This window comes from Amborella trichopoda, chromosome 4 (genome assembly GCF_054954075.1).
Source record: "Amborella trichopoda isolate Santa Cruz 75 chromosome 4, AtrichopodaSantaCruz75HAP2 v2.0, whole genome shotgun sequence".
Classification (NCBI taxonomy): domain Eukaryota; kingdom Viridiplantae; phylum Streptophyta; class Magnoliopsida; order Amborellales; family Amborellaceae; genus Amborella; species Amborella trichopoda.
The window spans coordinates 24,435,827-24,449,524 of NC_142339.1; the positions used below are offsets into that span (position 1 = coordinate 24,435,827).

Sequence of the window (13,698 nt, forward strand, 5' to 3'; positions counted from 1 at the left end):
GACAAAAACCCTAGAGGGCGTTCAAGTCATGCATGGAGGAGTTCAAATTCACTCCCAGGTTTCGAGGCTCATCCCTTATCACCTTTCTTGAGGAGATGAAACTCGGGTACAAAGAAGTAGAGAAGAGATGCAAACCATGGAAAAGAAGAAAGGTGCAAAAACATAATAGGGAGAAGCAAACCATCAAGCAAAGAGAGCATACAAGGCAAATAAGAAAAAGAATTATTCCATATATATGTCAAAGAATTACCACATTTATGATTACATTTCTTGCAAATGGAATAACAATGATAAAACAAGAAAAAGGGAGTCTATGAGCCCCAAGAACTTGCCAAGGGCTTCATGGATTTTTGCGTTCAGCTCCTCCACGTGCTCCAATGCAGTTTGCTTCTTCTCCCTGAGACGCGAAATCGTCTGAGTAATTTCACTCTGCAATACACCGACTGTAGCCATGTTAGATTCCAACCTCTCTGACTCTTAATGCTTCCTCAGGCCTTCTTCTTGTTGCTGACTCCTACGAGTCCTCAGTTGCACAATATGAGCTTGGAGGTTTGCTACTTCATCTTCAGCAACCCTTATCTCTTCTAAGAGCAGCAGGTCATCCTTCTTGAAATTGTTCTGATGAGAAACAAGATATGCCTTCCTCTTCTCATACTTCTTCATGAGAACCTGATGCTTGGCCAAAGTCTCCTCAAAAGAAGCCAGGCACACCTCATAGGACGCATGTTCTTCATACTCGCATTGAAGAGCTTCAACTCCCCAGCCCTCAAGGTTTTGCAACAGCCCCTCGAACTGGTCAAAGCTTTCCTTGTCATAATGCATGGCCCTTAAACCTGCTGCACAAACCTTAACAACTTCTATCTCCATGTTAAGATTAGAGAGGGCACACTCCTTTATCCCTTGGAGGCCTGATTGTAGAATTCTCCTCACTAGGAGTGTCTTAATATCTGGTGTGGATGGAGGAGGAACTGAGGGACCAGCTACAATGAGAGGAGGAGCTTCAATAGCTGGCTACCTGACAATAAGAGCCAGAGGAGCAGGAGGCTTGGATGAGGGCTCCTCAGCATGCACTTCTGAAGCTGGCACCTCTAGGACCAATTCTACCACCAATTCCAAGGAAGGAACGTCCAAGAGAGGCTCCACTTCTGACTCCACTTCTGAAGTAGCTGGAGCAGGCACTTCTGGAGCTATCTCCTCTACAGCTAAGGCTTCACTGATAGCCTCAATAATCCCCTCTTCGGTAATGGTACATAGGAAGTCTCCTATGCTCAGTGATGGGCAAACAAGAGACCCAACAAGTCTTGCAGTAGGAGGTGTCACTGCCTCCACTATTGGAGAAGGAGCCCTTATTGGCTCATGACTCAAACTGAAGGTGGTCAGGCTTGGCATTTCGAGCTGAGCCACATTAGTTTTTGGCTCCACTCTTAGAGCCGAAGTTGAAATCATGGGAGGTGCATTCATGACCATAGAAGCCTCTGCTCTTGCACGCTTGGCAGGTGGACGTGGTGGTGACGTGCCCGGAACTGATAAACTCTTCTTGCTCACATGAGCACCTCTTTTGAGGGCCATGGGGATGGGCTCAGGACTCTTTGTCCCCTTCCTTTTTCTTCCCCCTTTCTTCTCTTCCCTCTTTTCAGGGGTTCACTTCTCGGCTCTTCTCTGACAGAAGCCTTCTTGCCCCAGGCAGCAAGAGTAGAATGAAGCCCCCTCCCTATTAAAGCATTCAGGTCTTGAACAAGGTGACCTTCATGGCCTAGAACTACACGCCCTTTGGCCCACTCAAAGATGGAACAAAAATCATCGAGTCGATACGTAGTCTCACCTTTCAGAGCAAGATACTCAATACCCGTAAGGTATTTCTTCAAGAATTGGGGTTTGGCATGCTCTCTCTAGTCTAAAGGGTATCCAGCTTGCAAACTCTTGGGAAGGATGGAGGAGCAAAGTGTCTCTTAGCCCTGCTGTCTCGTTTGGCATTGTTGACAGCTTTCCATAGATGGTTTGATCGCCAATAGGAGCGATTGGTGATATTCCACCATCATCAGTAACCCTCTGTTGCATGGCCCACACAACAATAGTGGGGGACTAAACATTTTCTTAGACCTGTGAGGCCAAGACAGGTCTCTTAGGCCATCCTCATATTAACATCGATCCATGCTTCGCGACTGACACCTGGAGCCTCATGATCATGCTGTGCTCCCTTTTTCCCATACTTCTTCTAAAAAATTAGTGGGGCCACCTATAGGAAAAGGGCTCCAACTAGTGAAGAAGGAGATATCGGCCAACAACTGGCGAGCTTCTTCGGGTGTATCCTACAATTTTCAGCATATGAGGGCAGGCGCACCCTGCAAGGCTCCCATTGATCTCGTATGCTCCAGGAGTACATGGGTCAGTTCATCTCTCAGGAAAATATGCAGAGAGCCACCCGAAGACATAGTGGACTGGGAAGCTGGTCGTAAAGTGGCCATGGAAGGCCTCACCAAGAAGATTCTCTCTCTTGTTGTCTCTTAAATAGGCCTTACCGCATGCAATAGCCCCCAGCCTGTGGTAATGCTGCACAGGACTGGATGAGCCAAGACATACTCACACCCTTGAGCCAGTCTATAAGCCACAAATAAGCAGCTCGGCCAAATGATGTTGCTCCTTGATCCCAATAAGGCAAACTTGCATAAAAAGAGGACCATGTAGGCAGCTAAGTACACATGGTCCTTCTCCCCTCTTCTAGAAGGAGTAACTTGTCTCTTGGAAGCCTTGACTACTTATACTCTCTGTGCTTCATCCTCCCATATGGCACTAGAACTGGCATCCCCGCTGTCTTGGCGGTCCCTGTGGAAATAATCCCTCCAAGCATCAAAATGCACCCCTTTAGATGCAAGCTTAGAATATGAGTGTAGGATTTGGTAAATCTCAAACAACTCACGAAGACCAGGAGGGACTGGCTCGCCATTAATAGGCGGATTTCCAAAAATGACTTCGTTGCTTGGCACGAATTCTTCGTACATGTCCCCTAGCATGGGCAACCCACCAACGAAGTACGTATCAAGGAGGGTGATTTCCGCGTCACCTCCATCAAAATGCCAGTTATTGGTCTTATAGTACCATGTCTCCAACAGGGCTTTGATAGTGTTGGGACATCGATCGTAATAGCTAGCTGAGCACTGGTATGCTACAGCTAATTGACATGCCTTCAAAGCCTTTGAATGCAGGTTAAGGATGTCAAAAGTCCAAGTGCTGTACCTGATGCTCCCCCTCAAAACGGAGTCCATCAGGGGCCCAATGAAGACCAGGCTTCTCAAACATGCTCTTCCCCAGTATAGGAAGATTCTCACTGGAATCAATGTTCCTATGGAGTGCATCATAAAAGGGGACACCATCCCCTTGAACTATGGGTTCACCATTATCATCCTCATATTGGCAAAGCCGAGCTTCCTCTCCCATGTAAGTGATGCTCATGGGCCATTCTAGTGCCTGGATGGGTTCGAGGATACTAAGTGTGGTCCCCCTGACAAAAGAAGCACATGCATAGGAATCGGTTCCCAATTCCTCAACTGGTTCACGTCAAGAATTTTGACGATAAGCACAAAGAAAAAAAAGTATCAGCATATAGTTCATGGTTCCCAAATCATGGGTAAATGAACACACCAAATATGGTGATAATGTGCCAAATTGATGCGCAGGAGTTCAAGGCTTCAGGCCAAAGGGTAGAGCAATCATGGTGCATGCACGCACAAACTCAGGAACACACAAGATTCAAGAGTGGTCACAGTGCTCATAGCACGTGCACGGACAAGATTCAAGCTTGATCATAGTGCTCATAGCACGTGCACGCACAAGATTCAAGCGTGGTCACAGTGCTCATAGCGCGTGAACACATAAGATTCAAGCATGGTCACAGTGCTCATAGCGCGTGCACACACAAGATTCAAGTGTGGTCGTAGCATAGCGCGTGCACACACAAGATTCAAGTGTGGTCGTAGCGCTCATAGCGTTTGCATGCACAAGATTCAAGCGTGGTCACAGTGCTCATAGTGCATGCACACACAAGATTCAAGCGTGGTCACGGTGCTCATAGTGCGTGCATGCAACAGATTCAAGCATGATCACAGTACTCATGACGCATGCACGCACAGGATTCAAGCGTGGTCAAGGTGGTCATAGCGCATGCACGCACAAGATACAAGCATGGTCACAGTGCTCATAGCACGTGCACGCACAAGATTCAAGCATGGTCACAGTGCTCATAGCACGTGCACGCGCAATGGTCAAGCGTGGTCACAGCGCTCATAGCTCGTGCACGCACATGATTCAAGCATGGTCACAACGTACATAGCGTGTGCACACACAAGTTCAAGTTTGGCCATGGCGCACATAGCGCGTACACACGTAAGTTCAAGTTTGACCATGGCTCACATAGCGCGTACATGCGCAAAGCTCATAGGTTTTCTGATTTGTGCAAGCATAAACTCTGGAATGGCTAAACTCAGCAAGGCACATATGGTGCGTACGTGAACCCAAATGCCTCACCTAGGCATTCGCAGCTATGTACACCCAAGTTCATGCCAAATAAGACACCGTGCAAACGCACGAGCAAAGTTTTGATTGAATGCACATGACACTTGAGCATGTACAAGCTCACTCAAGCTCGACTAGCCTCACCGAGAGGCACAGGTGCATTCGCGCAGATAACACTGTGCCTAAATATTCATGACGCATGAGCATCATGCTTATGACCAAGTCAAGAGATCAAAGAAAAATGCATCAAGAGCTTGTGAAATGGTTCATAAAGCAGCAAGAACCATCAAACAAGACAAGTTCGTTTGAAAGACCTCCAAGTGCAACACAAATTGCGCAAAAATACTCGTTTGGACGTTAAATCAAAACACTTTGGTGTGCAGTAAAACGGTGAAATAAGAAAGTGAGGTAAGAAATGGTGAAAAAATGACATGGACGGTGAACAAAAAGAAAAGGGGGCTATACCTTGAGGAACAGCAGAACTCGTGCTAGCCATGGCTCTGAAAGACGTTCTTCTGTAATGATGAGATCTGCGGTTTTCACTATCTCTCGGAAAACAAATGGAGAAGGTGAGTTGAAGTGGTAAAAAGCCCAAATTACCCTAGGTTAAACTCTCTCTCCTTCTTGTACGTGCGTCTCTTTGTTCAGCAGTTACCCGCAGCTCCGTCACATGTCATTCGAGCTTCCTTCACTAAAATCCTACATCCGCCCAATCGAGCAGCCCCGTTACACAAGAAAAGCTCGAGCACACACTTTTTGCGTGGCCCCGTCAATATGCCTTCTTCTATAAATTCCAGGCACACACTTCTCGTGTAGCCCCGTCAAGATATCTTTTCTCTATGTCCTTTCATACAAACCTGGGCACACGGATGTCGTGTGGCCCCACCAAAGTGTCTTCCCGACCCTTCGTGCAAACCTGGGCACGCACCTTACGCACGGCCCCGTCCAAGTATCTTCTCCTCCCCTCTTTTCTCGGGCACACGGATGTTGCGCGGCTCCGTCAAAGAAACTCTTCTTTTCGCTCTTCACGCGTACGAGCATGTCTTTCTGCACAAACCGGCAGCTTCGTCATGCCTCCATCTTCATTATGCCCAGTTTCACGTCTAAACTCATAGGCATGCGAGCTCGCGCGGTCCCGTTGAATTGACTTCATGACCCCTCACCCTCACACAAATTTGGGCACGTGCATTTCATGCAACCCTGACAACACCTACTCCTCTTCCAAATTTTCATACAAATGTGGGCACGCATATATATGCAGCCCCATCTGGTTCATTCTTGTACCCCTGTCTCTTGAGTTTATTCAAACATTTGCAGACCCACACAAATGCCCGGCTTAGATAGGGGCTTAGCACGCACATGTGCACAATTACACTTAGTAGACAAATGGGCTATGCTCTTTGAACTACCTACACACGCTAGCCCCTCAGTGGGTAATCTTTGGTCCGAATGAAGCCCAAAACCTTGAGCGCATTAGCCCCCATTCTATACCCTTTTATTTTAAGCCATGGGCTCACTAATCGAGTACAACCCTGGATCAACCCAATCAATCTTCAGAGATCTTAAAAACAATTATTACATGCAAAACCATTATCCTCCTTAGGGAGGTAACTATTTCCTTACCTTCCAAACACATTTTCATCCCCTGTGGAGTTTTTTGCGTCAGCTAGCCACTGGACCATCTCAAACCCCATACCCAACAAACATGAACCATACACTACAGTGAAAAGGACTCAAAAATACCCAGTGCAGTTGACTTCCCTAAATAAAATCCTCACCTATGATGTTTATCACCCCATTGAGCCTTATCCAAACGTGACCCCTCTGTCATATGCCTTGTTAAGGAAAAAGGATCTCTGTAAAAAGAAAAAAAGTCGGGCATGATGAACATCTGATGAGAATTATCATGAGTAAAAATGAGAGCTTCAGGCGAACATAACCATGAAGCTGTAGGTAAAATAGCCAAAAATGAAAAGAATCAGACCAGGTGAAAACCACAAGGATGCCATGAGTAAAAATGAAAGGCAGGCATGGCCACAAGGCCATGAGTAAGAGCATATTGAAAATAAAAAAACAGGGCATGGTGAAAACTCGAAAGGGCACCATGAATAAAAATGGAAATAGAATGTGGACGTGTCCTCAAAGTCACGGGTAAAAGAGCCTCGATAGAAAGAAGAATTCGGTGAAAATCATTTTTATGATGCCACTTCTATCTAGTTCAGGTGAAGACTCAAAAGGGCGCATCGACTAATAAACAGGTTGATGCGGCTCTTGATCAAAGACAACTTCAACCAGCTACAGCAAAATATTGGGCCCTCAGTTCCCACACCACTAAGATCAAGTCCAACAAGGACCCTCAGTTATTGCAAATTCAGCCTTTGATGTGGGAGCAAGCCCTTAAGCAAGGCACTCAGTCAAAGCCGAGAAGATTGGAAGATGCTAACTAAAACCCAGATGAGCCCTTCCCCACCAAATAGATTGGGAGGAAAGCCTACCAAGGGCACCCACTAGCCGGCCTCAGATCCAAAATGAAGTTTTTGCTCCACTAGGATCAAGTCCACCAAGGACCCTCAGTTGTTATAAATTCAGCCTTTGATGTGGGAGCAAGCCCTTAAGCAAGGCACTCACTCAAAGCCGATAAGATTGGAAGATGCTAACATAAACTCAAATCAGCCCTTCCCCACCAACTAGATTTGGAAGTAAAGCCTACCGAGGGTACCCACTAGCCGGCCTCAGAGCCAAAATGAAGTTTCTGCGCCACAGGGATCACGTCCACCAAGGACCCTCAGTTTTTGCAAATTCATCCTTTGATGCGAGAGAAATCCCTTAAGAAAGGCACTCACTCAAAGCGAAGAATACTACAAGATGCTGACAAAAACCCAGATCAGCCCTTCCCCACCAACTAGATTGGGAGTAAAGCCTACCAAGGGCACCCACTAGACGGCCTCAGAGCCAAAATGAAGCTCCTGCACCACTGGGATCAAGTCCACCGAGGACCCTCAATTGGTGAAAGTATTTTCCCCTAAAACCAAAAAAAGAAAAAAGAAATTACCTATATGTTATAAGTGTGGAAAAGTTGGACATTATAAAAGAAATTACAAAGTGAAACGAAAAATAGATGCTATAATATTAGATGAAATTATTAGAAATAAAATCTATGATGTAATACAAATCTATGATTCAAATAGTAATTCTACTGAAGACACAAATGAAAGTGATAGCTCATTAATAGGTCATATTGAAGATGAAAATCTAGTATGGAGTAGTTCTGAAAATCAATCAGATAATGAAAAAATGGAAGAATGTTCTTGCAATACTCTAACTAATGAAGAAAACTTCATATTAGATCTAATAGAAAAGATTGCAAACCCTAATGAAAAACGAGAAGTAATAACTCAATATTTAAAAATAGCTAAATTAAAAAATAAATCACCACCACTAATAAAATCAGCAGATGGATATAGTTTTTCAAAAATCATAAAAAGAATAAATAAAAGGGATATAATGAATAAAGAATCTACAATATCTAATTTAAAAAAGAGAAGTAAATGAGGTCAAAGAAGAAGTACAACAACTAAAAAATAAAATTAAAATATTAGAACTTCATAATGAAGTATCAGGAGAATTATCTGACACAGATGAATTAGAATTTAATCAACTAGTAGATATTCATAATAAATCCATAATAGAAACTCCTGAACCTTCTGAGACCAATATTGAAAACAATTTGAATCTAATAAATAGAATAATTATACAAAAATAGTTTACTCTGATAAGATTTATAGTAAAAAATGATTATAGTTTTCAATCTTTAGCATTAATAGACTCTGGAGCTGATCTAAACTGTATCAATGAAGGTCTTGTCCCTACCAAATATTTTGATAAAACAAAACAAGCTCTGAATACTGCAGATGAAAGCAGATTAATAATTAAATATAAGTTGTCTAATACAGTTGTTTGTAATAATAGTAATTGTATAACAACACCTTTTATCATGGTTAAAGGTTTAAGTCAGGCTGTAATATTAGGAACACCTTTTTTAAGCCTACTTTATCCTTTAACTATAGATACTACTGGTATAGAAACAACAATAGATGGTCATAAAATCAAATTGGAATTCATAGATAAGCCAAAAATTAAAGAGATTAATAATGTAAAACATCATATAGAAAATAAAGAAAAATTCCTCTGCTATTTTAAAACATAAATAAAATATAAACAAGTAGAAGAAGATCTATCTCTTCCTGAAACCCAGGAAAAAATTATTTTAAGAAAGACCCAAATTGAAAAAGAAATATGTAGTGATTTACCTAATGCTTTTTGAGAAAGAAAGAAGCATATGGTTAGCCTACCATATGAACCAGATTTTACTGAAAATAAAATAACTACTAAAGCAAGGCCAATACAAATGGATGCAAAATTACTAGAATTTTGTAAAAAAGAAATAGATGACTTAATTAATAAAGGTCTGATTAGAAAAAGTGTATCCCCTTGGAGTTGTGCTGCATTTTATGTGAATAAGAATGCAGAAAAAGAAAGAGGAGTTCCAAGATTAGTAATAAATTATAAACCATTATATAAAGCACTCCAATGGATAAGGTATCCTATACCAAATAAAAAGGATCTATTAGATAGACTAATAAATACTTGTATTTTTTGAAAATTTGATTTAAAATTAGGATATTGGCAAATTCAAATAAAAGAAGAAGATAGATATAAAACTGTATTTAATGTACCCTTTAGACAATTTGAGTGGAATGTTATGCCATTTGATCTAAAAAATGCTCCATCAGAATTTCAGAAAATAATGAATGATGTATTTAATCCTTATTTAAAATTTATGATCGTATATATAGATGATGTTTTAATTTTCTCAGAAATATACCTCAACATATTAAACATATAAATGTTTTTATTAATGCTGTAAAGCATGCAGAATTGGTTGCCTCTGCAAAAAAGAAAAGTTTATTTCAAACTAAAATAAGATATTTAGGACATAATATTTATCAAGGTACAATTGTACCTATAGATAGAGCAATCCAATTTGCTGATAAATTTCCTCATATAATATTAGATAAAAAAGAATTACAAAGATCCTTAGGATGTCTAAATTATATATCTAATTTTTATGAAAATCTTACTATAGAAGCAAAACCATTATATGATAGATTATGAAAAAACCCTCTTAAATAGACAGAAGAACATACCATAGCAGTCAAAAGATTAAAACTTAAAGCAAAAGAGTTACCATGTTTAGCTTTACCAGATCCACATGCATATAAGATTATAGAATGTGATGCCTCTGAATTAGGCTTAGGAGGAATATTAAAACAACAAAAAAGAAGTGTTGAACAATTAGTTCGATTTACTTCTAAATAGTGGAAGCCCATTGAAAAGAATTATTCCACTATTAAAAAGGAAATATTAGCTATAGTACATTGTGTTACTAAATTTCAGAGTGACGTCCTTAATACTACTTTTCTCATCAGAACTGATTGCAAAGCAGCCAAAGATATTTTACTTAAAGATGTGCAAAATTTAATTTCTAAACAGATCTTTGCTAGGTGGCAAGCTATCCTTTCTTCCTTAGATTTTACTATTGAACTTCTAAAAGGTACTGCTAATCATCTTCCTGGTTTTCTAACACGAGAATTTTTGCAAGGGGGGCAGATTGACCCACAAGACCAATCATTAGCTCTAATACTCTTTATTGAAAATAAACATATGGATAGCCCGAAAGGCAAAGGTAAAATACCAATGGATATAGTTCCAGCCTCTTTCGAATCACCCATAGCAAGACTTTCACCTTATTCACCCAGCAGCCCAAATAGTCCAACGAATCTTTACCTTGAAACTTCCCTAAATCAAACTCCAGTGTTTCTGCAATCACCTATCCCAAATAAGAAATCTTCTACTGGAAAATCTCAATATGAAGACACTATTTTTATTGTTGATTCTGTAATAGAAGACAAACATCTGATGGACAACCCAAATACAATTGCGGCCATGTATTTGCTCAATAATCTTAATCCATCCAATGGGATTAAGACCAGAGAATGGTATGAGGCCATTCTCCTAGAAACCAATTCAGCTTCGATTACTCATTATTATCAGAAGAATACAAAAATAATACAATATTCAAAATTGCAGATTTGGAAAATATTATCTTTCAATGAATGGGATGCAAATCCATCCAAGTCAAAACTATTGAAATCTCCAGACTTCCCAAATAAATATTATAGACATTCAGAATATGTTGATGCATGGCATAAGGTTTTATACCTCCAAAATCCTTATAATTCCCATACTTGGTTTCTACAGTTCAAAATGCCAGTTAATGAACCTTTTCCAAATTGGTTCCGAAATTGGTTTTCAATATGGGGATCGGGATCCCAAATATTACCTGAGTCATTGCAATTATCTCAAGCCAGATTCATTGAATATAATGGTAAAGACCTAATATAGATTACCATCTATATTTTATGCCTCTTTATCAAATTCCTTGGATATTAAAGTGGAAATTTGCAATATCGGAGAATATAATAATTATGAATATATTCTATGCATTGAAAAACAAGTTGCAATCAAATGGTGGGATATCTTTGCATATCATAACCTAGAACCTACCTATATAAAAATGAAGCCAATACCCACTAATTTAGGATCATATTCTTATGAGGACCCAAATAAACTTTCTGAATACATACGAATGATGAGAAAGAAAACTCCAATAACCACAAAAGAAGAACTGGAGAAACAATTGTTAAAAATAATCGAAGAAGAAGTAGAATTAGCAATAGATGAAGAAGGAAATCTCATGATCGAACCAGAAGAAGACCAATCTGCCCATGGTTGCTCCAAAAAACATACCCTATATTAAGCCTGACCCGGCCCATACTTTACAAGCATCTTAAGTCATTATCAGCAATAGTTACTGAATAGACAGCAATAGTAGAAAGATTCCTTACCCATAAAAGAAGACAAAGCTGCCGACAGAAATGACAAAGTTGTCGACAGATTCCTCCTCCATTATCCAATAAACGACAAAACTGCCGACAGATTCCTTCCCCATTATCCAATAAAGACAAAAGCTGCCACCCACTACCTGCTACAGAAAGATTCCATAGCCCTAATCTTTTTCCATCTGGAAGATTGTAGTCCACCTGTTCTCTAAATCAACCGTCCACCTGTAAAGACCAGAAGAGATCTGCAAAAACAAATAAGCTGATTAGAAGAAGCATTTGAAATCCGCCTCTATATAAGAACGAAGCATTGAATGAAGGAAGCAGGCTTCAAATAGACTTGAAATCAGAAGCCCAGAATTTTAGAGTTCATCTTTCTTCCTCCCCTCTTTCTCTATTTTCTCCTCTTCTTTAGAGAGTGAATGTGTGATTGTAATCAAGACAGTTTACCTAGTTATTGTCCGTCTGAGTGGAGAGCTTTTTGCAGTTACTGTATATGTAAGTTGTAAGAATCTTTTCCTTTTTTATTGTTTCCTTTTATGAAGTAGTCAGGTGTATTGTAAGGAAGTTTGAGTAATTTGTAATTTTAAGTTTGAGTGATCTGTAATTTGTATGTTTGAAGCTTGAGTGATCCGTAATCTGTATCTGTAATTTTAAGTTATCTATAATCTGTCTCTGTGAAATCTTAATATGCAATTGAAAGCTGTTTTTAGCATCAAGTTTCTTCAGTCTACTTACACCACTTGGATTGTGCTCCATTTTCTATTCTTGTAATATTAGTTCTGTTAATTTACCTAGGATATGTTAGAATGATAGTATAGAATTCATTAGAAAGAATTTATAGATCTTGGTATATATATATATATATATATATATACACATAATCCTTTTACTCCTAGACTTCAATCTTGGACTTCAGGAACTCCACCGTCCATGGTAGTTCAATGCAACTCTTTTCTCAAAAACTTTCATTGCAAGTCCATTTCTTTAAGGTGGACCATTTGGTCCACCATCTTCTACGTCACGTTTTTACATGACATGTCATTTATTAACACTTTCGTGACAACTTTCCATCCCACTTTATTGTTTTTAAGGCACCCTGCAATGAGGTGTACTCTTTTTGAGACTCTCTCTCTCTTCTATTTAATCTTCTTTCTCTGTAATAGTAATATACTCAACCTTCTCTCTTTTTTTGCATGCATTTTGAAACCATCCCACTGAGAATCTACAGCCCGTGTATTTGGAAGATTGGCTAAGAAACTGCCTCTCTCTCTCTCTCTCATCCCCCATTACATCATCAGATATATTGGTCACACATGGTCTCACTGTTTGAAGACATTTTTCAGCACCTTGGTCCCTAATGCAAAATAAAAGAGGAAGTCAGTCAATAAAGCCTTGACATATAGTGAAATTCCCAACAGTCTTAGAATTATCCTAGAACGGGTCATAATCTTCCTAAGCACTCCAAAAGGCCACTTGCTAAGTTTCATCGCAATCCAACATATTTAAGGCAGTGCAGACAAAGAAACAATTTCGAAAAAATTAGCCTCTAGCACCCTAAAATGGACCCCGTAATTAGAACTATATTCTCGACATGTCAAACAGCTGTGGACTACCTCCATTAGATCCGACATGGTCAGAAACCCCTATGGGTCAAGTTTTGGCTTAATCTGACATCCCAGTACAAAGTTATCGGTAAAATATTAAAAAGGGGTAGTCCACATGCTATTCCCGTGCGGCCTCCCTACACCAATCTCCAATAAAGGAGGTTGGTGTGTACAGTCCCAAGCAGTAACTTCAAAGATCTACATCTCACTCGTTCTGAGTCGGATTGCTCTCAAAATTTGTGAGCGTGTTCGTCTTATCAAGACGAGTGTTTTGATATATGGCACACCCCGTGACGATACTCGAGCAGGGAGAAAAACTATAGACAAGTTGATGATTTGTGAAGAAAAACCAATTGCATTATGTGCGTAAGGTCTGAGGCTATCTCTAGTTCGAACCCCGCATACGATGAACAGTTGGATTTCACACACGGAAGCATCGAAGCGGCTGTAAATTTCGACCGCCGAATATCTAGATTCTGACCAAAAACTCAAGACCACGAAATCTTCGTCTTGACACGAAATCGAGCTGCGTTTGTTGCAATATGATCGTGACGGCATGCTCAGTTTGATTCAGCGAAGAAACCAAAGAAAAACATCAAGAAAGAAGCACACTATTGATC

General features: G+C 40.3%; 1 protein-coding gene across 2 annotated transcripts; it reads right to left on the reverse strand.

Annotated features, from left to right (window-relative positions):
• Positions 1–210: 210 nt before the first annotated feature.
• On the reverse strand, positions 211–5,647 carry LOC110006459 (uncharacterized). Of its 2 annotated transcripts, none has more exons than XR_016053407.1 (2): positions 4,522–4,964; positions 211–3,545 (listed from the first exon to the last, which is right to left on the reverse strand). XR_016053407.1 is itself a non-coding variant. In XM_020661976.2 (2 exons), exons 1-2 carry the CDS (start codon positions 5,003–5,005, stop codon positions 3,214–3,216), a joined length of 363 nt encoding a protein of 120 aa, XP_020517635.1. In that variant the 5' UTR covers positions 5,006–5,647; the 3' UTR covers positions 211–3,213. The 2 variants fall into 2 exon arrangements, 1 of the variants encoding a protein (XP_020517635.1); XM_020661976.2 differs by lacking the exon at positions 4,522–4,964 and adding an exon at positions 4,975–5,647.
• Between the last annotated feature and the right edge of the window lie 8,051 nt (positions 5,648–13,698).